The 26,204-nt window shown below is 30.7% G+C and overlaps 10 protein-coding genes across 10 annotated transcripts; 6 read left to right on the top strand and 4 right to left on the bottom strand.

Annotated features, from left to right (window-relative positions):
* Positions 1 to 275: 275 nt before the first annotated feature.
* On the top strand, positions 276 to 842 carry PEX34 (Pex34p; the record flags this gene model as incomplete). The annotated part of the gene is made up of 1 exon (XM_046079347.1): positions 276 to 842. One exon carries the CDS (start codon positions 276 to 278, stop codon positions 840 to 842), a length of 567 nt encoding a protein of 188 aa, XP_045933468.1.
* A 527-nt stretch (positions 843 to 1,369) lies between these two features.
* On the top strand, positions 1,370 to 1,630 carry SCDLUD_003811 (MICOS complex subunit MIC10; the record flags this gene model as incomplete). The annotated part of the gene is made up of 1 exon (XM_046076766.1): positions 1,370 to 1,630. The coding sequence occupies one exon, from the start codon at positions 1,370 to 1,372 to the stop codon at positions 1,628 to 1,630; it is 261 nt and encodes an 86-aa protein (XP_045933467.1).
* Positions 1,631 to 1,838: 208 nt separating this feature from the next.
* Positions 1,839 to 2,180, bottom strand: ADF1 (Adf1p; the record flags this gene model as incomplete). The annotated part of the gene is made up of 1 exon (XM_046076767.1): positions 1,839 to 2,180. One exon carries the CDS (start codon positions 2,178 to 2,180, stop codon positions 1,839 to 1,841), a length of 342 nt encoding a protein of 113 aa, XP_045933466.1.
* A 527-nt stretch (positions 2,181 to 2,707) lies between these two features.
* On the top strand, positions 2,708 to 3,793 carry KRR1 (ribosome biosynthesis protein KRR1; the record flags this gene model as incomplete). The annotated part of the gene is made up of 1 exon (XM_046079348.1): positions 2,708 to 3,793. One exon carries the CDS (start codon positions 2,708 to 2,710, stop codon positions 3,791 to 3,793), a length of 1,086 nt encoding a protein of 361 aa, XP_045933465.1.
* Positions 3,794 to 4,192: 399 nt separating this feature from the next.
* Positions 4,193 to 7,273, top strand: MRC1 (chromatin-modulating protein MRC1; the record flags this gene model as incomplete). Its single annotated transcript, XM_046079349.1, has 1 exon — positions 4,193 to 7,273. The coding sequence occupies one exon, from the start codon at positions 4,193 to 4,195 to the stop codon at positions 7,271 to 7,273; it is 3,081 nt and encodes a 1,026-aa protein (XP_045933464.1).
* A 157-nt stretch (positions 7,274 to 7,430) lies between these two features.
* Positions 7,431 to 8,651, bottom strand: VAC17 (Vac17p; the record flags this gene model as incomplete). The annotated part of the gene is made up of 1 exon (XM_046079350.1): positions 7,431 to 8,651. One exon carries the CDS (start codon positions 8,649 to 8,651, stop codon positions 7,431 to 7,433), a length of 1,221 nt encoding a protein of 406 aa, XP_045933463.1.
* Positions 8,652 to 9,113: 462 nt separating this feature from the next.
* Positions 9,114 to 10,385, bottom strand: SCDLUD_003806 (uncharacterized protein; the record flags this gene model as incomplete). Its single annotated transcript, XM_046079351.1, has 1 exon — positions 9,114 to 10,385. The coding sequence occupies one exon, from the start codon at positions 10,383 to 10,385 to the stop codon at positions 9,114 to 9,116; it is 1,272 nt and encodes a 423-aa protein (XP_045933462.1).
* Positions 10,386 to 10,683: 298 nt separating this feature from the next.
* SCDLUD_003805 (uncharacterized protein) lies at positions 10,684 to 12,171 on the top strand (the record flags this gene model as incomplete). The annotated part of the gene is made up of 1 exon (XM_046079352.1): positions 10,684 to 12,171. The coding sequence occupies one exon, from the start codon at positions 10,684 to 10,686 to the stop codon at positions 12,169 to 12,171; it is 1,488 nt and encodes a 495-aa protein (XP_045933461.1).
* A 791-nt stretch (positions 12,172 to 12,962) lies between these two features.
* On the bottom strand, positions 12,963 to 14,447 carry SCDLUD_003804 (uncharacterized protein; the record flags this gene model as incomplete). The annotated part of the gene is made up of 1 exon (XM_046076768.1): positions 12,963 to 14,447. The coding sequence occupies one exon, from the start codon at positions 14,445 to 14,447 to the stop codon at positions 12,963 to 12,965; it is 1,485 nt and encodes a 494-aa protein (XP_045933460.1).
* A 2,972-nt stretch (positions 14,448 to 17,419) lies between these two features.
* On the top strand, positions 17,420 to 23,317 carry SCDLUD_003803 (uncharacterized protein; the record flags this gene model as incomplete). The annotated part of the gene is made up of 1 exon (XM_046081369.1): positions 17,420 to 23,317. The coding sequence occupies one exon, from the start codon at positions 17,420 to 17,422 to the stop codon at positions 23,315 to 23,317; it is 5,898 nt and encodes a 1,965-aa protein (XP_045933459.1).
* Between the last annotated feature and the right edge of the window lie 2,887 nt (positions 23,318 to 26,204).

Here is a 26,204-nt window from a genome sequence, read left to right as displayed (position 1 = left end):
CTATTTGACCGAAATTCCGAAAACCAAAAAAAAAAAAACAATTGAGATAAATTTAAGGAAATTTTTTTTTTTTTCATCTTATCTTTTTTCTTTTTTTGTTTTTATTTCATTTTTCTCTTTTTTTTATTTTTCATTTTTTGCTTTTGTTATTGGTAATAAAAAGAAGTAATTACTAACCATCTATCATTTTTTTTAAAAAAAAAAAAAATTAATAATAATAAGGGAAAAACGTTCAGACATTTAAGAATCAAGCTCCTTTTTTTCACAAGAATACGATGGATTTTATAAAGCTATTAAAAAGTACTGAACTTCACGTAAAAGATGACTTATTTAACAATAATGGTAAACCAACTTTGGAAGATTCAATCATAAATTTTCTAGAAGGATTAACGAATATATTTGATCAAATATATTTTTTAAAAACCATTGGTATATTAAAAGAACAAAGTTTTTTATATCGAAAGGTGTATAAATCTCAAGCAACGTTGAAATTATGGTTAATTTCTTTAATATTAACTCTTAGGAAAAATTTGTCCAAGCTTGTCAACTTATTGAGACTTCGGTTTAGATTAACCAATGAATTTAACAAGTATATCCAAAAGCAGCAGGATGGTAACTTAAATGTGCTATTGAATGAAAAGTTGGCAAAGCAATTGAAATTGATAACGAAACATATAAAAATCTTTTTGTGGGATTTATTGGAGACTCTATCGTATTTGATTTTGGTTATTATAGATTTATTTAACCCAACATTTTTACGTCCAGGATTTAAGACTTTTTTTGAAAGATTGACGACTTTTATAAGTGTTTCAAGGTTTGCATATAATGTATTATATTCCTGAGCGTTGCAAAAAAAAAAAAATATGTTTATGCTTGTATTATAATAATGCGGTGACATTACCCGGACAACCATATTACGTTTGCATGTTTTGATTGGCTCAAAGAACCAAAAATATATATAAAAAAGACAATATTTTTTTGTTAGCGCTGATTTGTTTACCTAGCATTAATATTAAATGGATTGTAATAGAAAACAACGCAGCACATGGCCACCGTATAAAAGTATAAGTAACTTTGACTGATAAAGCGATAGGTAGGAAAAGGTGACAAAAATTTAAAAAAAAAAATATAAAAAAAATAAAAATGACTATAAAAAATAAAATTTAAAGAAAAGGGATTATTTTATTTCACTTTTATATATTTTTTTTTTTTTTTTTTTTTTCCTTTCATATTCCTTTTTTTATTTTATTTTAATATCTGTGAATTGTCCCCCCACACGCTAACATTCCCAATAAATAAAACACTAGTCAATACATAAAGCTCACTGATATTCAAGGGTTAACACAAATATATATATATATACACAAATATGTCCGAACAAAAGATTGAAGAACAAGTTACTGCTACACCATCTTCCGCTATCTTAGACAACAGATGGGATGTTGTTTTATCTAATACTGTTTTGAAAACAAGTATAGGCTTTGCTGGTGGTGTAATTGCATCTGTTTTATTTTTTAAACGTCGTGCCTTCCCAGTATGGATAGGAATTGGCTTTGGTTTAGGTAGAGGTTATTCTGAAGGGGATGCTATTTTCCGTTCATCAGCTGGCTTACGTTCTGTTAAGATTTAAAATATGCCCATTCTCCATCAAAAAAAAAAAAAATTTTAACATATTTTTTAACATATAAACAATTAAAATAAAACAAAAAAAAAAAAAAAAAAAATTGAAATTGTATATATTTATATGTAGATATATATATTCTTCATCTCGAACTTTTTCCCTCCCCTCTTTTATTTACTATTATTTTGATATTGTCGTAATGCTAATAAAGCCTAAACTATAAGGAAAATCCTGATATTAAATCTAATTGTTTGGCTAAATCATCATTTGCTTTACTTTTTTTTTCTAGTTTTTCTTTATTATATTTCTTATCTTTGGCTATATCTTGTATTAATTGTTTACCATTCAGCAGTACCTTTTTTTTTTTTTGATTGGCACTAGAAATATTGGTAGATGATATGATATCTTTTATAAGTTCATTGTTGTTGCCATTATGCTGTTGATTAAATTTTTCCAGTTGAATTTTATTTCTTCTTTTTTGGTTCTTAGTTATGTTTTTGCACCTGTTGGCCTTATTATTGCCAGATTTTTTTACTATATTGCTTCTATTAATACCCATTATGAAATATAATTGTTTTATTCACTTTCCCCTAATAAACAGGATAATATGCCTTTGATTATTAGCTAATTTTGAAAAGCATATATAAAGATTTTTAAAATGCTGGAGCATCAAATTACGATGCACATTAAAAAAAGAAAAAAGAAAGAAGAAACATCATATAACTTTTAATAACCAAAAACATATAGCTAGTTGACCGAAATTCCGGAAAAATGAAAAAAAAAAAGCAATCTTGGATAAGTAATTTTTTTTTTTTTTTTTTTTAATTCAATCCAAAAAATTTCAAATTATAATGAAAATTGAACATTTCTTTTTATCTATATATTTTTATTATTGTCATCAGCATTATTACTTTTACTGTTTATGAACTCAAACAAAAAAAAAAAAAAAAGAAAAAAAGAAAAGAAACCTTTTACACAATCACCACAACAATATCAACTAAACAATTTTATAACCCAATTAACCCTTGCTATTCTTTTAGAACCAAATTTTTCAAGCATTAACTCAAAAAAAAAAAAAAATAAAAAATGCCTTCTACTCACAATAAAGAAAAACCTTGGGATACTCCAGATATTGATAAATGGCAAATCGATGAATTTAAACCAGAAGATAACAAAAGTGGGAAACCATTTGCTGAAGAAAGCACTTTTATGACTTTATTCCCTAAATACAGAGAAACATATTTGAAATCCATATGGAGCGATGTCACTAAAAATTTAAATGCCCATCATATTAACTGTACTTTGGATTTAGTTGAAGGTTCCATGACTGTGAAAACCACTAGAAAAACATTTGATCCAGCTATTATCTTAAAGGCTAGGGATTTAATCAAGTTGTTAGCTCGGTCTGTTCCATTCCCGCAGGCTGTTAAAATTTTACAAGACGATGTTGCCTGCGATATTATAAAAATTGGTAACTTTGTTTCTAATAAAGAAAGATTTGTTAAGAGAAGACAAAGATTGGTTGGTCCAAATGGTAACACCTTGAAAGCCTTGGAATTGTTAACAAAATGCTACATCTTAGTACAAGGTAATACTGTTAGTTGTATGGGACCCTTTAAAGGTTTAAAAGAGGTTCGTCGTGTTGTTGAAGATTGTATGAAAAATATTCATCCGATATATTATATTAAGGAATTAATGATTAAAAGGGAATTAGCTAAGAACCCAGAGTTAGCAAACGAAGATTGGTCCAGATTTTTACCAAATTTCAAAAAAAGAAATGTTGCTAGAAAGAAACCAAAGAAGATTAGACATAAAGATGAAACTAAAGTTTACACTCCATTTCCACCTGCTCAGTTACCTAGAAAGATTGATTTGGAGATTGAAAGTGGTGAATATTTCTTAAGCAAGAAAGAAAAGGAAATGAATAAACTGGCCGAACGTAGGGCTGAACAACAAGAAAAACAAAAGGAAAAAGAAATTGTAAAAGCTAAGGATTTTGTAGCTCCTGAAGAGGAAAAATATGTGAACAAGTTATTGGATGACGATTCGACTACTAGCAAGAAAAAGAGTCACTCTAAAGATAAAGATTCTAAGAGTAATAAAAGAAAAAAATCAGAAGATAACGAAGGGGAAAAAATTAATAAGAAAAAATCTAAAACGTCGATTGCTTAAAAAAAAAAAAAAAAAATGTCAATGTTTTCTTTTTTTGTATATTTTTATATTTTTGACAATTATATCATCGTTATTTTTTAGACGTAATTTATTAAAAAATTATAAGCTAAATTATTATTGTAACTTTGTACGATTGCTGTGAAATACACAAACGGTAATCACGTGCTAACAGATTACGAAACGCGTTGTTTCAAAAGGCTTTATCAGTGAAAACTTTTACGCGTCATTTTATACTTGTAATTTATAAAGCTTTTTTTTTTTATTTATTTAATCTTTTTTAGTTGTTGTTGTTGTTAATACTTATTCAAATAAAACATCCAACACTGATTAGACAAATAATAATAATAATAAAAGACCATCAGAATATATATACATCTATAAGGATTCTGGATACTAGATATGGAACTCTTTGATACACTTTTTAACATAGCCACTAAAAAGCGAACTATTTATGAGAAAAATGTGGATTTTAACGACCCATCATCCCAAGAATATGATACACAGTTAGTTCCAGAACAATCTCCCGATGAATACAAGACCGGAGGGGATGATGTTTACGAGAATACTAATTTAAAAACATTAGACTTTATTACTAAGGTGAAAAATAGATTGGAAGGTAAAAATGTTATATCTGAAAAACCACATAAATCTCTCGAAACTTTAGAAGCTGATATTTCTTCTCATTCACCACTTACTCCAAATAATGAAACTATCAACACAAAGGTTTTTGAAGGTGATGATTTGGAAATCGAAAATATGCTATTGACTCAAAAGGTTACAAAAAACGTTTCTCAGACCCAAGTGATCAATACCAAAGAAAGACAAATTTATAAAGCACAGCAGTACGAGTATAATAACTATGAGGATAGACAAGATATTCAATTATTTAATAAATATTCTCAGCCCCACGATAATACGCAACAAGGAAAACTTAAAAAAGAACTTCCATCTCAAACCCAGCTTATTAAAAAAGAGACAAGCAATATGGACACACAGGTAATTGAAACACAGAATGTTTCCAATTCACCAGAATACTCACTTGAAACACAACCCATTGTTGATGACATTACCACCATATCCATAAATAACAGTTGTACACAAATACTTGGAAATACTGCTTCATCTTCAAAAGTATTGCCATCTAAGACTGTCGAAGCACCCACATTGAAATTGTATGAAGTCCAACAGCGAATTACTCTTGAAGAGGAAAACAATGAGAAGGCTGTTAAAGAGGCACGAGTTATTGATAACTCTAAAAGATCAATTGAAAGGAAAAAACAGAGATTTACCAAACAACAATTGCTCAATGCGTTCAATAATAGCGATGAAGATTCCGAGAATGATGAACCCAAACCAAAATTAACAACAATCGTGAAAAATATACCGAACAATGCGGGATTTTCATCCTCAGATGATGATGAATTTAAAATAGAACTTAAAAAAACAAGCAATGACAATGAATATTCGAAACCCTCAAAGATATTACAACGCTATACACAAACCTTAAAAACCAAAAAAGTTATTGAGTTAGATTCGGATGATGAAAAAAGCCATCCAAGTAACAACTTAGCTATAAATCCTGCAGATGATATAGATAAGGAGGAAACAGTTCTTAAATCAGCTAGTTCTAAAGCAGCATTGTTAGGAATTAGAGCGAAAAAATCCAAAAAAAAAAATGGCAAAAAAGGAAAAAAACAATTATTGATTAAAACTGGCCACACAGGTAGTTTGCAGGATTTGCTTCAAGAATTAAGACAAGTTAATAGGAATCAAATTTTAAAAAACAAAAAGGAATTGATTGAAAAACAAGGGTTAACCATGGAAGAGTTGGAAAAAGAACATAAAGAAGTGGAAAATTTATTAGAACAAGAAATTCAAAGAAATTTGCGTATCAGAGCCAAAGAAAAGGAGAGAGAAAAAGCATCGAAGAAACAAATCGAACAACAAAAACTGGTTGGGGAGGAGAGTGGTATTATCGACGAGGTTCCAGAAAGTGATGATAATGTTTATGATCCTTACTCCAACGAAGAAGGGGGTTCTGAAGAAGCTTCTGTCAGCGATGACAGCGAACATGAGCAACATACATTGGAAGTGGAAGAGGATCACTTGGATGTTGTATATGGTAAAAAAGAAGATTCTGATTACAAAATTGATCTAAACGAAGGAAAGGAAGAGGTGGGGAAAGGTGAAGATGATGTTGATAATGAAGAAGAAAAAATAGTTTTATCAAAAAAAACTAGAAAATTTAATTTTATTGAGGAACCTAACAAGTCTGCTCCGTTACTACTAACTTCGAAAATTGGGGATATTTCCGATAATGATTTACTTAGTTCCGAAGATACTGATGAAGAAGATGAAGCTGCCTATAAAGAAAAAATGGCTCTAGCGATACGAAAAAATAGGAACAAAGAAAAGAAAAAGGAAAAATTACATAAGGAAATGAAGAAAAAAGGTATTTATGAATTGTATGATATGGAAGCTGAAGAATCTGAGGATGAGTGGCATGGACTTGGTGGAGCAGACGGCGAAGAAAGTGATGAATACGATCCTGAATTAGAAAAGATGGTTGATGATTACACAAAACAGAATTTTAACCCAGACGAGATTAGAAAGTTAATAGCCTCTGAGGAGAAGGCCCATGACGAAAAGATGGTCAACAAAATTTTACATGACATAAAAAATGGTGGTTTCAGAAAAAGAGGTAGGGGTGCATTGGACATAGAATTAAGTGATGATGAAGACGATGAATTAAAGAAATACAGGTTGAAAAAAAGGGAACTTTTGCGGAAAAGAATGTTAGAAAATAAAGAAAATAGAGAGCTAGCTCAAAATAATAAAAGAACTGCATTTTTCAACAGTATTTTAAACGATGACTTAGAAGAAGAGAATAAACTTTTTGCTGGTGAAGAAGAAGAAGAAGAAGAAGAAGGAGAAGAAGGAAGACGAGGAAAGGAAAAAGACTCACAAACAGTTAATGAAAGCGAGGGAACAAATAAAGTGGTACTTACCAAAGATTTTGTCAGCAAAACATTATCATTTTTGACAAGTAAAACAGATGATTTACAAGATGAATTTGAATTATCTAGGATTCAACATGATTCTTCCTATGAAATCCCAGATTTACATAAATTGAAGCAAAATAGTTCTATTAAAAGTTTTGATTCAAAACAAATCAGATCTTCCATTAAGGAACATGATGACGATCTTATCACAAGTTTCGGTTCCAGTTTTGTGCCTTCTGCAGTAGAATCTTTTATTTCAAAATCAGATATTAACTCAAAATTTAAAAATGGCAGTAAGTCTGTAAAGATATCTAAATCATATAGGGCGGTGGGTAGTTCTAAAGCATCAATCACATATTTTGGTAAGAAGCGTCAATTGAAAGCTCCATCTAGAACTGAAAAGGAAAAACACTTTCTGATAGGGAATAGACAATTTTCTTCAAGATTAATTAGAAAAACAGAAAATACGTTTGAATAACTTTTATGTAGAGTAGAACGAGAATAAATACATATATATATATATATATATTTGTTTGTGTATTATCTTGTTAAATTTTATATATTAAACGAACCCATTAATGTAAATAAAAGCAAATTTATAATTAAAAAAAAAAAAAAACAAAAAACTTTATGCTTCAAAATAGCGTCGAATTTAAAGCATCTTCTAAGACGTCGAAATTAACGTGTGATTGTTTCGTTATTACGTTATTTGAGATAACAATTGGTGTAGAGGGAGCTGTAGGTATTGATGGTGCTGCGTACTTTTTTAATTGGCCCCAAAATCCTAACTTCGCTGTAGAATGTTGTGGAACTTTTCTTTCTTGAACTAATTCGGATAGGTATTGCTTGGTAGATGAAAATTGCTTATCCCTAGTAGTTGTAATACCACCACCATATATATTCCTTGAAGTAACTGTTTGGGCTGTCGTAGATTTTAAATTTTTTTGAGGAAGTAAAAAGCCAGAAACACGTTTGAGGGGAACGTGCTTAACAGATAAAAGACTTTCATGGGAATTGTATTTACGCAAGGGCTCAAAAGGTATATCAGTATCATCTGGATGGTTATTCAATATTATTGTTTCATCATCTGTATTATAGTCATCTTCATCAGTAACTAAAGCTAAAGAAATTCTATTCCTTCTATTAAAAAATGACGGCAATGTAACTTCATCGTTCGAATTTCTACGTCTAGAATGTCTTTTTTTAGTAGGTGAGTTTAAGGATGCCTGTCTGATGCTGCCAGCAACATTTTTATTATTGAGTGTATTGGCATTAGTGATAGAATTTGTGTTTATTGTTCTTTTAGTCACGGTAATATCATTTGCATTAACACAAAGCTCATCCTGTCTTTCTTTTAATTTTAGAGGTTTAGGTTTAAAGGAAAGAATAGAAGCTGGTGAACTCTCATTAGATGGGCCCTTTGTTTCTGTTCCAACTTTCTTATTTTTCTCTTTTTCATTGATATTGTTATCATCAGATTGTGAGTCTTCTGAATCCGAAGATGTATTATAATTTTGATCTATAGAGGGCTTTTTGTTTTGATTTTCAGATAAAACACTAATTTGAGACAATTGGTTTGATATACTTTGAAATTCATTTAGTAGTTTTGAAAGGTCTTGCGCAAAATAATTTTTGTTAGTACCACCATCTAATAATCTTTGTTTTAAGTGTTCAGACCTTACCTGCAGTGAGGTTAAATTTGATAAAAAATTTTCGTATTTTATTAGACACTCCTCTTCTTCTTTAGTCTTTGTGTATTGACATTGAAATGCCTCTAAACATCGTCCCAAGTTAGATATGGCTTCCTTAGATTGACAAAGAAGATTTTCTGATAGATTGTTAAAATTTTCATTCATATCTTTACAATGTTTTATTTATTTCTATCTTTTGATAGGTGGATTGAAGGAATTATTCTTTCAATTCTTGTTTATGTTTTTAACTGAGTCTAAGAAGCATAAACAAAGGTAGTTATTTTATAAATAAATAGATAACGCTAAATACAAACTTTGGTGAATGTTTTCTTTTTTTTTTTTTTTTTTTTTTTTTTCTTTTTTCAGCAATTCTCTCAACGCTCATTTCTATCTCTTCAAATTTGCAGCAATTTCAATGTAATTTTTTTTTTTTTCTCTTGAAAATATAAATAAAATATTAATGTTATGTAAACAAAAAAAGTGAAAAATATAAAGCATTAATTGTTATTACCAAACACAACAATCCTTTTATTACAAATATATGTAGCTTCAAACTATATTCTCTTTGTTAAATAAATATACCTTATCAACCATATTCACATTATAAATTGTACATAAACAAAAATATTATATAGATTTTGGAGCCAATTTAAATGAAAGTATATCATTTTTACCAACATCTACAGTGTCATCTGCACTAACACGTATTCCACCAGTTGTTTCAATTGCTGCTATTGTGACCTCCCCCATTATATATCTAGCCACTTTACCCACAGGAGTACCTCTTTTCACTAAAAAGCAATCTCTAAAAATATATTGTGTCTTGTTTTCATTGGAAAATGTGTTGATATTTTTCACCGTGTAAATAGGAACCAAATTTAAAGTATCCAAAGCAGCCGCTTGCAAAACTTGCATGACCCCTGTTGAACCAAATCTGTACAACACCAAATCTCTTATATTTTCAATACGGTTTAGTAGCTTATCATCTAGCGGCTTCAAAGACGGATCATCCTCATATGTATCAACAAACTCCGTACCTTCTTCATACTTGATGAATCCTTGTTTTTTCAACTTTCTTAGAAATACTTCAGTGATTGCACTTGTTAGAATAGTCTTTGTTTCAGGGTATTTCAATATGATTTTTGAAACATTTTTGTCTGCATCTGGATGATCAATTTTATTTAAAGACAAAACTGTGGGAAATTTTTCCAACATAAATGATTTAACCACTTTGGTAATCCAGTCACTATCCCATTCTTCTAGAGGTGGTAGGCCATCTATTCTTGCCAATGCTGCCTGGATCATTGGCGCATGAGAACCATACCCACCAAATTGTTGTTGTAATGTGTCGACTATGCTACTTTTCGTTGCTGTATGTCTCCTCACAATACTACCCCATCTTTTTTTCAAATTTCCTTCGATCCACAGCCTAATTTCATCTTGTAGCCAGTCAATATCTTTAATTGGATCGTATCCCCTAGTATTTTTCCCTTCTGCATCAGTGGTACCACTCACATCAACAACATGAATTAATGCATCAGCATGACGCAAGTCATCCAAAAATTTATTACCCAAACCTCTCCCCATATGGGCGCCCGGAACTAGCCCAGCAACATCTAGTAACATAATAGGAATATGTCTCTTCCCATTTTCACACCAACCGTAATTAGGTTTGCAGGTAACTTCTGAAACATTTACTCCATTTTTTTGTAAAATATCTTTGGATGTTTTTCTCCCACAAGCACAATCAACTTGTAAATAGGAAGTAGCTTTATTAGGATCAATTGTTGTAAATGGGAATGCACCGACCGCAGCTGAAGCATCGGTTAAAGAGTTTAAAGTGGTAGATTTACCACTGCTAGGCTTTCCAACAATACCAATCAAGGGATCTCTAGGCATCAGAGGTGTATTTGTTGTTCTTGTATGTTTTTCATTTATACATTTTTAATTTGAAAATAGAATATTAAAAAAAAAAAAAAAAAAAAAAAAAAAATTCAAAGCTTCGAAAGCAGAATATTGAAAACAAACCGTTTAAAGTGTTAAAAAAAAAACATAACGAAAAAAAATTTTTTTTTTTTTTTTTATTTTTACCACTTAAGCAATAACATGATTTCTTTTATCTGTACAAAAAAATATAAATGTTAAAGTATATCAGATTTATATAACCAACAACCTCACCAAACTGAGAGAAAAATAAATGTCCTTTTATACACCTTTGGATTCAATTAGCCGTTACATTGAAACATGCAACAAATATCACAATGAACATCAAAAAAGATTAAATCTCAATAATGAAAATGAAGAATTACAATATAGATTAACTTTGTTGAAAAAGTTATATTTTGCTGTTAAGGACAATATGGAAGAAATCATTCTATGTTTATATCAAGACTTTCATAAAAGTCGCCAAGAAGTTGTTAGTGGGGAAATTATTTCTTTATTGAGTAATATCTTAGATTTAATCAAAAATTTACCCCAGTGGATAAAAAATAGAAAAGTTCATTCTGATTTGCCGTTATTTCATAACAGTCAAGTGGAAATTCAACGTATACCATATGGTACTTGCTGTATTATTGGTCCGTCAAACTTTCCAGTTTTATTGCTGTTGGATCCATTAGCTTGTGCACTTGCCGGTGGCAATAGTGTGATTTTAAAACCCTCTGAATTGACACCAAAAACTACGGTGACCATAACAAATATTATTGAAAAAACCTTTCAAGATTATGACGGTTTGGTTAAAGTGATTAATGGCGGGCCATTAGAAACCATGGAAATATTTAACGGACCGTTGGTAAACAAAGTTTTTTATACGGGTTCTCCAGCGGTTGGAAAAATCATCATGAAAATGGCTAGTGAACAGTTAATTCCAGTCACTTTAGAACTAGGTGGTAAATCGCCAGTTTTTATTACCCCTAGTGTTAACTTGGAAAAATTAGAAGATATAGTTAGAAGAATATATTTTAGTTCGTTTGGCAATGCAGGTCAAATATGTATGGCTGCTGATTATATACTTTGTCACAAAGATGTTTATATCAAATTTATTGCGTGTTGCAAGAAAATATACAATGAAATGTTTCTTAACATTACCTACAAGACAGAGTATACACACATGATAAGTGAAAGAGCATATGATAAAATTATCAAAATTCTTAAACGTACTAATGCAAAGGAAATATACCACTTAGGTGAATCAAACCAAGTTGAGTTATTTATTCCACCTACACTATTAATAGATGTCAATTGGGAAGATAGTAGTATGGAAATGGAAAATTTTGGTCCCATCTTACCTATTCTACAGTATGAGAATTTGGATGATTGTCTAGACAATATTATCTCTAAACCTGGGAGAAGTCATCCTTTGGCAGAATACATATTTTCACAAGATAAATTGGAAATCCAGTATATTCAAAATAGATTGAAAAGCGGCGGCTGCTGTATAAACGACACATTGTTACATGTATTATTAGATTGTGCTCCATTCAGTGGCATAGGTTCCAGCGGGTTTGGATCTTATCATAGCGAATGGTCTTATAATTGCTTTACCCATGAAAGGACTGTTTTAAATAGACCATTTGACGCAGATCCAGACAATAGTCGTTTTAGATGTCCACCTTATTCTAAAGAAAAGAGTGATTTTTTGGAACATAATGTATTGCCAAAGGAATGGTTCAGCAGAGAGGAGTAACATTTAGTATTTGAATAACAACAATAATGTACTTACCATTAATAAAGTTAAAAATAACTTTTTTTTTATCTCAATCAACTAACTATATATAAATATAATTTATACAAGTTTAAATTAAGGAATTTGTTTTTGCTGATATGATAATATATGATGTTTTTAGAATCATTTTCACAGACTTATTTAAAAAATAAAAATAAAAAAGTAAAGTAAAGTAAAGTAAAGTAAAGTAAACCTTCAGGGGCACTTAAGAAACCTATTAAAATTCAAAATTGGGCCTTTATTTTCCTAAGTGTTTCCCAATTAAAAATATACTTATCAAACTAATAGCAATTCTGTATTAAAAAAAAAAAAAAAAAAAATACCTAATATTTTGTCATCAAATGAAAGGATCTATGTAATGTGCTTCTTTTTTTTTTTTTTTTTGGTATATTTTATATCTATTTTATATCATTTATCGAAGACATGTACGCATATATATGGTATTAGTTTGGTTACTTTGAAGTCGTTTATATATGAAGCTAGGTATGTGGTGTTTTAAATTGTATTCTGATATTATATACGGATATGGTAGTTCGTCTTTTGTAAATTATACTGGTATTGCTATGTAGTGATCGTTTAAGTTTAATTCTATGATACCTATTTCGATTATAATAAATAGCGTGGGTATCACTTGCAGAAGTTATTAATAACATGTTACTTGAAATAGAATGCGTGAATGTTTGTTTGTCATTTGTGATATTAATATAGGTACCACCATAGATTCAAATATATGGGCATTTTGTTGTACATAACTATGGTCTACGGTTAATATTTGAGGCATCTGGAAAAAATGGTTGAAAGTCGGCTATTCGACTTCTTCGTTCAATGAAGTCCGCATTGTTTTGGTATACATCGTTAATGTTTGAGTGATTTGTTGAATTTTTGCGTGGTGCTTGAAAGCGAGATTGATGATTCATATGATGACGCAAAGTAGGTGAATTATTACGAGCCCAATATTTGTTTCTATTTGGATATCTGTTGTTGTGTCTGTGTTTTGGATAAGGTGTTTTGTGATATCTGTCAGTGTGAGTGATGTGGAGGTTCATTGATGATACGCTATTTTTTGTGTTCGTTGATAATCCATATCTTTTATTTATTTGCATATATTCGTGTAGGTCTGTTAGTAACTCCTTTAAAGTTAGATTTGGAGTGTTGATCCATTTTCTGATTAAATGTGCCGTTGATTCCCCATAGCAGTCGGAAATTTTGACTCTAAGATGTGGGATTATTTCATTATCTGGCATTGCGTCCATTCTTGCGCAATACCTTAGGGATTGGATTATGTTTAATTGGTCTTCTATATCGGCAACTGTCGTGGTATTGGTTATTATGTATTGATTTAGTAATTTTGTAGCTATTACGAGTGGCCCTGCTGGAAATACTTCTTCTATTTGATCTCTGAATACTGTTGATGAACAGCTGTTGCTTAGTGTATTTCTCAATCTGTGTGGAAATATCTTGGGTAATATAGTCGTCACTAGTTCTTTATTTTCAGCTTCTTCGATTGGGGATGGTTTCTTTATGTTAGAGAAGATAGTGTAAAATAATAGTTGATGAATACCATTCTGATGTGTTACGTAGGTGAACTTATTATACCATCTTATGAAGTTTACAATTTCAGATAGGGATGATACTGGGTAGGGCATTGGTGTCAACCGAGATATAAATTTCTTCCATGTGTCTGAGTCGAATCTGGCGAATTCATAGTACAAACTGGGGAAGTTATCCCAAGGAATGATGTAGTTAGTTGCATTGTGGGAATTTAGGGATCCCCAGACAGAACATGTCAATTCGTTTGGTTCTAAGTAGTCTGTTTTAGCTGCTAGTGTAACAAAGTCTCTAATAGGTGGTTTTGGTGGCAGTGGTAACTTATTTTTGGGAACTCCCATGGGTAATATAGTTTTTGATTCCATGAGTTGGTTTGTCGTGTAGTTATTTGATATATTGCGTGCAGCATCATTTCTAATCAATGTTTTGACGGCTTCTACTAAATGAGCTGGAATATTAATATTGATTGTGTCAGGAGAGTTGGAACCAAATGGAGATTCAACTACAAATCTTGTATTATTAGCGCTAGGTTCGGTAGTCTGTTGGCTGAAGGTTTCTTCTGCACTAGCAGGTGTAGTCGATGAAGTTGAATTCACACCATTTTGTAACAATTTGTTTGCCGAGTTGTTACTGTGGGCTGGACTTTCATTTTGTTCATTCTTATTAGCTGTAGTAGATTTTTCGTTCATTGGTACGAGATTTTACGTTTTTCTTTTTCTTTTTTAAACTCTTAATTATATGTTTATATGTGTGTATAAGGAAGCATAAATTTCTAGTTCCTTTTTTATATATTTTTAAGCAAATAGATTATCTGATATACAAGGGGGAAAAAATGACTGATAAAAAAAATGTCTTGATATGAAAGTTTGTGTTGGGGCATACGCCACCCACCTTATAAACTCCAAATTCACTGCGAGACCATTTTGCTTGTGACATAATAAGATAAGCATTAACAATACGAGAATCACAATTACAATAATAGATAACACCTGTACATCATTAAATATATCAATATATTTTTTACTGATCCTTCACAGTAACATAGCACTACCATTATATTTATTTCCGAGTTTTTAGCTTTCCGAGAACTCGTTAAAGAAAATTGGACATCGGATTGTACCATATATATAAGATCTAAGCATATATAAATTTCCTGATTTTGGCCGTAATTCTTTAATATGGAAAGCAATCATTTTGAATAACCTAAATAACACAGATGCGCATAAAAATACTTCATAGAATAATAATATTTGTTCGGACGTGGAATGGACTACCACAAATATCTCTCGGTAAAAAAAAGTAACATTACATCGAATTCAGATCACCACGGTCCATTTTTTTCTCCCTCTTTTTTTTTTTTTTTTTTTTTTCTCCCTTTTGCGATCAAAAATTAATAAATAACATTTTCAGCTTATTAAAGTATTTAAAGTAAAGACAAATAAGCAAAAAGGAAATAAGTAATTAATGTTTTACTGCTAGATTTTTCATGGCAAAAGTATGGATCCCTCAACGTTATTAATATTACAACATGCCTTTATCTTTAAAGATCATTATTGCCAAATAATTTACAACAACCAAGAACAACTCCCAACAATTAACAACTATCTTTAATATACAAGGACAAGTGATTATCAAACTCTAAGAGGTAAATTTGAACTGTAGTTAATGAACTTATAAATGAGAGTCAAGGGGTAAAAAAAAAATATTAATGAGGCACAAAAGAAAAATTTAAATGATATCTTCAAGAAATGGATGTTTACTAATTATGATGTGCTTTTGATAGAACAGAGTTTAGGTAATTAGCAGAAAAAAAAACAACTTAATCCTATTTATTTCAAAGAAGAATCTTTCGCATATTCAGATTACCTTCAAACAATATGTTTTTGTTTAATATATTTAATCTGATAGTGTTTGTGTTGTTGTAATTTAAAAATTACCATCTATATGCAAAACCTGTTTTATCATATATTGATATCAATACAGAGCAGGTATGATCTATTGCGTTATCAATTGTGTCTCCCGAAAGCATAATACTTGATATTTGACCCAGATTAACCTCATCATATGTCATTCATTGTTTCTTTAATTCCTTAAAAATGATTGACGGTTGTGTTGGATAAAATATTATTATCAATAAAATGGAAGGATCAAGAGTTAAAAAAAAAGAAAAAAAAAAAAAACTATCAAAAAGTAACGTTATTTATTCAGTTTTTAGATTGGTATAAAAACATGTCCAATTTTGTTTTTTGGAATGGAAGCGCGTTGCACATTAATTAAGGGCTCATACATATTTAAAAATTTTTCTATTCCTGTAAAATTTTTTTTTTTTTAGGAAGCTTATTTACTTTGAAAATTACACGCCCAAATTTTTCTTTTTCTTTTTTATTTTTATTTTATTTTTTTTTTTTGCTATTGTTGATTCTTCTATTTGTGTTTCTAGACTTTTTTGACTTTCCAAAAATCTACTATTCTATGTTGCTCAATTAAGTGAACCGAAGCACATCGCAGATAGATGTGTTTACTAACTTTTTCTTTTTTTTGTCGAGTTATGTAACTAATTGAAACAGAGCGTAGTTCACCATAATAACATATATTAAAATTCTGCGCTTCCAAAGATTAAGATATTCCAGATTTGTTTATTTATTACCCGAAATTAATTGCAGATCTTAAATTTGACGCTATTGTTCCATATGCCCTGAATTATATCGTAATTGATATAAATTTTATTGTTTTATTATTTCTTCCCATGTTCTTTTTTTTTTTTTTTTTTTTTTTGCTTCTTCAACCAAATTTCGTGTTAAAGAACTGTCAACGTTTAATTTTTTTTTTTAAAAAAAAAAGAAAGGAAAAAAAACAATACGGTTATTATATTAACTATACACACGTTTGGTTTTATATATCGTTTTTTACTTTGTATTTAGATTTTTATCATGTGTTTTTTTTTTTACATCATCCATGGAAAATTATCATTATACCAAACCAAATTCACTTTTATCTTTGTTTTTTTTATTAACAAAACTTTTACAAGGCATACGATCTGAGCAGTAAGGAAAAACAAAAAAAAAAATGATGTAAGTTTTTTTATGGAAAGTTTCAAAAAAAAAAAAAAAAACAATGTGGTAAAAATGACAGAATAATATCGTTTTAAATTTTATTTTAAGAAAAAAATAATAGGGTTTCTGTCGACAAAACAAAAAAAAAGATGTGAGTTTTTTCATGGAAAGCTTCAAAAAAAACAATGTGGTAAAAATGGCAGAATAATATCGTTTTAAATTTTATTTTAAGAAAAAAAAATAGTAAAGTTTCTGTTGACAAAACAAAAATATAGGAATTGGGATGTGTTAATTTTATTAGGGCATTCAAAGATGAAATTACAGTTAAAAAAAATTATAAATAAAACATATCCTTGAAAAAGGAGAAATTTTTTTTAAACAATTGAAAGTAATACTGCTGCATCATATCCTAGTGAAATATGTGTATTAAAAAATCACTAATAATCTTTTGAGTTTTTTGAGTATAAATATAATGCTCTTCTTCTAGTTTGTTTTTGCTTTAAGAGAAAATATTTTTGATTCTAGAGCATAATCGCTTTACAAATACCTCTTCAAAAAAGTTATAAAATAAAAAAACATAAAACGAAGGAATTTAGAAACTATCTGGCATGTTGACTGCAATATATAAACACTGTGTTTTAACACTGTTTATATGTTTATTACAATTAAGCAAAGCAATTAATGCTGTCACAGATTCAGACACAGAAGATGCTTGTAACCCACTTACAAATGCAACCCCTGGTTTTAAAGTAAGATGGTATAATTATACTCTCGGTGATACAAATTCTTTTACAAGTTTAGATTACATGGCTTACGAATACTATCAACAGTCTACAGCTTATCATTCAATGGATGGCGTAGAAACAGTTGAATTTGAATCAGGGTTCCCATGCCAATATGACGAGAATAACTCTGATGATTACTTTATTTGTTATTGTGATGGCTATAGTACAAACAACGGGAATTGGGTTTGTCCATGCTCTGGGTCTAAATCTACTAGTTCCAAGACCTGTTATAATAGCCAAGCAGATTCCGTCACTTTACCATTAATTTATGATTACGATACTACTTTCACTAATTTTACTATGGAGATAACTGGTTACTTTTTAGCACCGGAAACAGGTCCATACAACTTTACCCTCGGAAATGTCGATGATTCGGCTGGATTATTGTTTGGTAAAAATGCCTTCGGGTGCTGTGAACAAAATGATATTACTGCTGCTACAACTGATTTCTTTATAAATGCCATTAAAGGTTGGCATTCCGGACAAGATGCTACCACTTCAAGTTTAATTAATTTAGTAGGTGGTTTTTATTATCCATTAAGACTTGTTTTTTCAAATGCTATATCCTATGCAAGTTTAGATTTTACAGTAACTTTACCTAATGAAACTATAATAACTGATTTTGAAAATTATGTTTTCACTTTTGACGAAGAAGAATCTTATTGTCCCGCATATTCAACCACAACAGTCCCATGGACTGGAACATATACATCTACTTTCACAACAAAAGTTACTACTGCTACAGGATCCAATGGTCTAACCACAACTTCCAACGTTATTTATGTAGAGACACCTGGTATTGAAACCAACTCAACAATAATAACTGGATGGACTGGGACTTATGTATCTACATACACAACTAGCGTATATACCACTACTGGTAGCAATGGGGTACCAACTACATCTACAATTATTTATGTGGAAACACCAGATGTTGATGCTTCAACAACAACTACAACAGGATGGACTGGATCATACACATCTACCTATTCTACAAGTATATTCACTATAACCGGTAATGATGGAAACCCAACTACATCTACCATTATCTACGTCGAAACACCAGATGTTGATGCCTCAACAACTACTACAACAGGATGGACTGGATCATACACATCTACCTATTCTACAAGTATATTCACTACAACCGGTAATGATGGAAATCCAACTACATCTACTATTATCTACGTCGAAACACCAGATGTTGATGCTTCAACCACTGTGATTACAGGATGGACTGGATCATACACATCTACCTATTCTACAAGTATATTCACTACAACCGGTAATGATGGTAATCCAACTACATCTACAATCATCTACGTCGAAACACCAGATGTTGATGCTTCAACAACTACTACAACAGGATGGACTGGATCATACACATCTACCTATTCTACAAGTATATTCACCACAACCGGTAACGATGGTAATCCAACTACATCTACTATTATCTACGTCGAAACACCAGATGTTGATGCTTCAACCACTGTGATTACAGGATGGACTGGATCATACACATCTACCTATTCTACAAGTATATTCACTACAACCGGTAATGATGGTAATCCAACTACATCTACAATCATCTACGTCGAAACACCAGATGTTGATGCTTCAACAACTACTACAACAGGATGGACTGGATCATACACATCTACCTATTCTACAAGTATATTCACCACAACTGGTAATGATGGTAATCCAACTACATCTACAATCATCTACGTCGAAACACCAGATGTTGATGCTTCAACCACTGTGATTACAGGATGGACTGGATCATACACTTCAACTTACTCCACAAGTATATTCACCACAACTGGTAATGATGGAAATCCAACTACATCTACAATCATCTACGTCGAAACACCAGATGTTGATGCTTCAACAACTACTACAACAGGATGGACTGGATCATACACATCTACCTATTCTACAAGTATATTCACCACAACTGGTAACGATGGTAATCCAACTACATCTACAATCATCTACGTCGAAACACCAGATGTTGATGCCTCAACAACTACTACAACAGGATGGACTGGATCATACACATCTACCTATTCCACAAGTATATTCACCACAACTGGTAATGATGGAAATCCAACTACATCTACAATCATCTATGTCGAAACACCAGATGTCGATGCTTCAACTACTGTGATTACTGGTTGGACTGGATCATACACATCTACCTATTCTACAAGTATATTCACCACAACCGGTAACGATGGTAATCCAACTACATCTACTATTATCTACGTCGAAACACCAGATGTTGATGCTTCAACCACTGTGATTACAGGATGGACTGGATCATACACATCTACCTATTCCACAAGTATATTCACCACAACTGGTAATGATGGAAATCCAACTACATCTACAATCATCTACGTCGAAACACCAGATGTCGATGCTTCAACAACTACTACAACAGGATGGACTGGATCATACACATCTACCTATTCCACAAGTATATTCACCACAACTGGTAATGATGGAAATCCAACTACATCTACAATCATCTACGTCGAAACACCAGATGTTGATGCTTCGACAACAACTACAACGGGATGGACTGGATCATACATTACTACCTACTCTACCAGTATTTTCACCGTAACAGGAACAGATGGAAATCCAACCACATCTACTATTATCTACGTCGAAACACCAGATGTCGATGCTTCAACAACTACTACAACAGGATGGACTGGATCATACATTACTACCTACTCCACCAGTATATACACAGTAACAGGAACAGATGGAAATCCAACCACATCTACTATTATCTACGTTGAAACACCAGATGTTGATGCTTCAACAACTACTACAACAGGATGGACTGGATCATACATTACTACCTACTCCACTAGTATATACACAGTAACAGGAACAGATGGAAATCCAACCACATCTACAATCATCTACGTTGAAACACCGGATGTTGATGCTTCAACAACAACTACAACAGGGTGGACTGGATCGTATATTAGTACTTATTCCACCAGTATATACACAGTAACAGGAACAGATGGGAATTCAACCACATCTACAATCATCTACGTTGAAACACCAGATATCAATAGATTAAGTACAACCACTATTGGTTGGGGTGGTGGTTTTACTAGTACCTTTTCAACCGAGAAATTTATCGTTACCGGCAATAATGGTATTCCTACTACTTCTACAATTATATATGTGGAAACACCAACGTTTGGATATTTCAATACTTCATCTAGTTCCACTGGTTCTTTCAGCTCTGCTAAAATACCTGGAAGTACGACCGAAGAAATGGTATCCACAGTTGTAACTTTATCGTCTGGCGATATTTCGAAAAGTATTCCTATTGTTTCAACCTTGTTTTCTAGTACAAGTAGTTCCTTCGATTTTTCTAGCAGTTCTGAAAGTTATGCCTCATCAAGTTTGATAACAAGTATTGCAAATCCTACAACTTCATCGCCAATAAGTTCAAGCAGTTCTACTTATAACTCATATAGCATTCCTGCAAGCAGTACATCATCAAGTTACATTACTAGTAGTACAGATGTTACAACTTCATCATTATTAAGCTTTAGTAGTTTGGCCTACAACTCATTTAGCAGTGATACTATTGAAAGTTCTACTTATATTCCATATAGCAGTACTGAAACTTATACATCATCGAGTACTATTACAAATAGTATTACAGCTAGTACAAAATCATTACCATTAAGTATGAGTAGTTCCATCTATAGCTCATATAGTAGTGATATTGTTACAAGTTCTTTATCGTTAGGTTTTAGTAGTTATACCGATAGCTCCTATAGCAGTAGTATTGCAAGTTCTATTCATATTGTCTCTAGTAGTACTGAAAGCTACACACCATCTAGTCCCGTTATATCTATTAGTACGGCTAGTACAATATCATTACCATTAAGCATGATTAGTTCAGCCTACAGCTCATTTAGTGGTGATACTATTGAAAGTTCTACTTATATTACCTATAGCAGTACCGAAAGTTATACACCATCAAGTTCCATTGTTACTTCTAGTATAGTTGGTACAAATTCATCACCATTAGTTTTGAGTAGCTCTACCTATTGCTCATCCTGCAATGCAGAAAGTTATGCACCATCAAGTTCAATTATAACTATTAGTACGGATGTTACAAGTTCATTACCATTAATCACGAGTAGTTTGGTCTACAGCTCATTTAGCAGTGATACTATTGAAAGTTCTACTTATGTTTCCTATAGTGGTGCTGAAGGTTATACATCAATGAGTTTGGTTACAAGCAGTACAGATGCAACAAGTTCACCATTAAGTTTTAATAATACCAGCTATATTTCCTATAGCAATACAGAAAGTTATATACCACCAAGTTCCATTGTTACTTCTAGTATGGTTAGTACAAATTCATCACCATTAGTTTTGAGTAGTTCTACCTATTGCTCATCCTGCAATACAGAGAGTTATACACCATCAAGTTCAATTATAACTATTAGTACAGATGTTACAAGTTCATTACCATTAATCACGAGTAGTTCGGCCTACAGTTCATCTAGTAGTGATACTATTGAGAGTTCTACTTATATTTCCTATAGCGGTACTGAAGGTTATACATCATCTAGTTTGATTATGAGTAGTACATACGCTACAAGTTCATTAGCATTAAGTTTTAATAATTGCAGCCATATTTCCTATAGCAGTACTGAAGGCTATACATCATCTAGTTTGATTACAAGCAGTGCAGTTACTACAATTTCGTCACCATCAAGTTTGAGTAGTTCAACATACTGTTCATCTTGTAACAGAGAAAGTTATATATCATCTAGTTTAATCATGAGCAGTACAAATGTTACGAAATCATTACCGTTAAGTTCGACTAGTTCCACTTATAACACATTCACTAATAGTAAAAATGTACCAAGATCAAGTTCTGTTTTGAGTGGTAATATCGTTACAAATTCATTGTCATTTACACCTAATAGTTTTACTTCCAGTGTTTCTTCTGCAATTCCAATCACTACGATTACAGTTACAAGTATTAGCACCGTTACAGATTCTGCAACGACATATATTACTTATGTTACATATACTAGTACAGAATCTACTTTCGGTAAAAATAATGGAAATGATTATACTACTACTACTACTATTACACCAAGTTTGTCAAGTAATAACATTCTTTCGAGTACTGATAGTGTTACGACAACAACTTCTAACAATGGTGCAGTTACTTCTACTATTATTAATTCCAAGAACACAAATGTCGAGACTAGTAATACTAAGAGCAATGAGGGCACCACAATTATTGATAATGGCACTCCTGTGTACTCTGTTACAACCGAAACAAATAGCATGGACTTTACCACTAAGAGTACGCCTGCTACTATCGAAACGACTACAGATACTTTGAGCACTACTTCAAGTACCGGAGAATATACCGCTACCATTACTACCGATAATAACAACAATATTAGTGAAACCCAACACACATCCAAAACATTCGATACTAATAACATTGTTACAACGTTAAGTACTGCTAATACCGGTGCCACTACTATCACACCAATTATTTCTACGCAACCAGTTACGACATCATCCAGTAGTGCAACTATTAACAGTAGTGCTTATTCATTTTCCATTTATACAGCTGGTGTTCGCAAAAACACACCATCTATATCATTAAGTGTTTTCTTTGTGATTTTTATTTCATTTTTTTAAACCAACTAGCCAATAGCTTTGCTCTACTTTTAAAAGGTTTGGTTTACATAGTTGCTTATGTTACTTTTATGTTTCGTTTAAGTTTACAAGACTGCTGCTATCATAATTATTTTATTTTATTTTTTTTTTTTTTTTTTTTGGGTGAATTTTTAATTTTTTATGGTTATATTATTATTTCTTTTGGCACATCCTATCCTGTACATTATAACTAAGTTTTTTTATTTTTTTATTTTTTCTTTCTTTCTCAAATTCATATACTTATTTTTATGTGAGCAATATTTTTAGTGTAATCTTTTATTTTTAATTAGTCTAATTTAATACTTGGCTTATTTTTATAAGTTAAAAACTCGTTTTCTTTCATCTTTTTTAATGGTTTATCGTTAATCACGTTTTGATTGGCATGTACATTAAGCCCTTTTTTAGGGTTTAGAGGTATTTTTTTTTTTTTTTTTTTTTTTTTTTTTGGTGTAAATGAAAAATGTGTTGCTAACAGAAACATAAATGCTCAATTTTTTTATTGTATAGAGCAAATATCAACTGCTTCTAACTGTAATAATATCACAAAAAAAAAAAAATATAGAATAAATAATTCTTTTCTATTAATTGGTTTTTTTTATAGAATTTAGAATGTCTGGTGTTGAAAATAAAAATACAATGCAAGGTAAAAGCTTTTCAAAGACATTTATGATGTATATTGTATGTAAAACTACAAATAAAAAAAAATAAAAATAAAAAAATCACCAACACAACTAATTCCTCATAGGATTAAAAATAATTCTGCTCTGAACGATACCCAAGCAAATGGATCATTTGAACGAGATTTGTTGGTGTATACAACCTGCTTACAAAATACAGTACTACTAGCAGTCTAGTTTAATTGTTACTCGAAGAAACAACTGTAGAACAATTCGTTCATTTAGAAATTACTTGTAATATACAAAATGGTTTGATGGGAAAAGCTTAAGCGTTTTAAAAAAATTGAAAGGATTCAAAGAAATACAAGCAAGCAATATAATCTATGATTATACTACGCCATTGCTCTGGAATATAAAATTAATGACCCCATCATGATATTCTTGTTGTTATAATACAAATTCTTTAGTAAATAACTACTTGGTCAACATTTTTTTCTAAAAAAAATATGATTATGTCTAAATTGTTTAGCAGTGTTATAACTCTTGTTATTGCCCTTTTTTTTTTATTTCTATTTTTGGTCTTATTTTACTCATTAACATTCTAAGGAAGAAAAGCACATAAAATAATTTGATAGAATGTTATTGTTAAAGATCGAGACGAGAGAAAAGTGTTATAGTTCTTATGTTTACATTTGTTTTTTCTTTTTCTTTTTCTTTTTAATTTTTATTTTTTTAACTTGTTATTTTTGAGATTTGCAGTGTTATTTTTATTGGTTCTTTTTTTAATTTTTCTTAAATCCATAAAATAGAACCTAAAAAAACAAAAATGCGGTATTTCGATTTATTTCCCAGGAGAATGTGTATTATTTTATGTAACTTTTTCTTTTTCAGTATTAGCAAATCACATCGTAAATTTTGTACTTCTCTACATCAATAAAAAAAAAATATATATTCTTTGAGCAAATTTAACCATGAACAAACTTCGTAAACAGAATAATAAAAAGAATCTCGCTGCGGCCATGGCAGTAAAAAAAAAAATTGTTCAGGGTTTTTTTTTTTTTTTTTTTTTTTTACAGATTTCATTTTTTCAAAAATAAAAATTCTCTTTTCGGTATTCGGACTTGTTGAATATTGATTTACAATTATTCTTTTTTCCTAATCACTTTTCACGTAACTTTGTAAAGAAGCTTTTTGAGTAGAAGAAAAAGGGAAAAGAAAGAAATGATTGTTTTTAAGATTAAGAGAATGTGTATTATTATGCGTAGCTTTTTTATTCTTCGTTATTCTGTACTTTGACTTTTGACGCTATTTTCTTTAAAACAAAAAGGGGGAAATCATGGATATACTACAAACATTCTCGTATATTTTCCAACCGTTTTATAAAAGATTGGTTAAAAATAAGATTAAATCACAAAAAAGATTTTCTTTTATTTTTGTTTTACGTAATTTAATGCTAACAAAGGTTTACATTAAATACGATTCTTGACTTCACTGTGTTTCACTGTTCTTTTTATAAATAATAAAAAAAATACTATTAAAGAAAATTTAGTAAAAAATTAGGGAAAAGAGGAAAGGAAGAAAAAACATAAAGCAGAAAGCATCTATCTTGTTATTACATATAATATAATGACTTAGAAAAAAAATGCCATATGAATTTTTAATCCTATAACACATTCATAATAAACCTATGTTTCATTGCGATTTTTTTTTTTTAATACACAGGTGGCTTGATTTACCTAATTCGTAAATTAACGAGTCTAAAAGTGACTTTATCTCATTTCATTCATTATAACCAACTACATTCGTACTACCCGGTAATACACCAAATGTTTACAATTCAATTATAGCTGCAGCTTGAAAATTCAAAACAAAAGAATCCAAATAAATTATTAGAAATACAAGTTGAGTAGCTTTCTATCATTTTAATAGTAATACACATTTATCATAAACTAATGGCTGGAAAAAGTTAATATCCTGGGAATTGCGCAAAGCCGATATCGTGTATCATATAATGTGGAAACTAAAGTGGATTAAACATTAAAAAGGGAGAGGTACAAGCTTATCGTTTAGAGTGTAAATCTACTACAAATCACATGGTGGCACGGCAACAAATCATATAAACTACCCCAACAGTTGTGAATTACTGAGATAATAAAACGGTATATATCTATATTATTAGTCAACAAGAACGTATCAAGTTGAAGATTTGTTTTATATCTTAAGACCATTCTTCGTAATTTAATTATATAAAA

The sequence above is a fragment of the Saccharomycodes ludwigii genome, chromosome V, assembly GCF_020623625.1.
Source record: "Saccharomycodes ludwigii strain NBRC 1722 chromosome V, whole genome shotgun sequence".
Taxonomy (NCBI): Eukaryota; Fungi; Ascomycota; class Saccharomycetes; order Saccharomycodales; family Saccharomycodaceae; genus Saccharomycodes; species Saccharomycodes ludwigii.
This window is presented reverse-complemented; position numbering and strand designations above follow the sequence as displayed.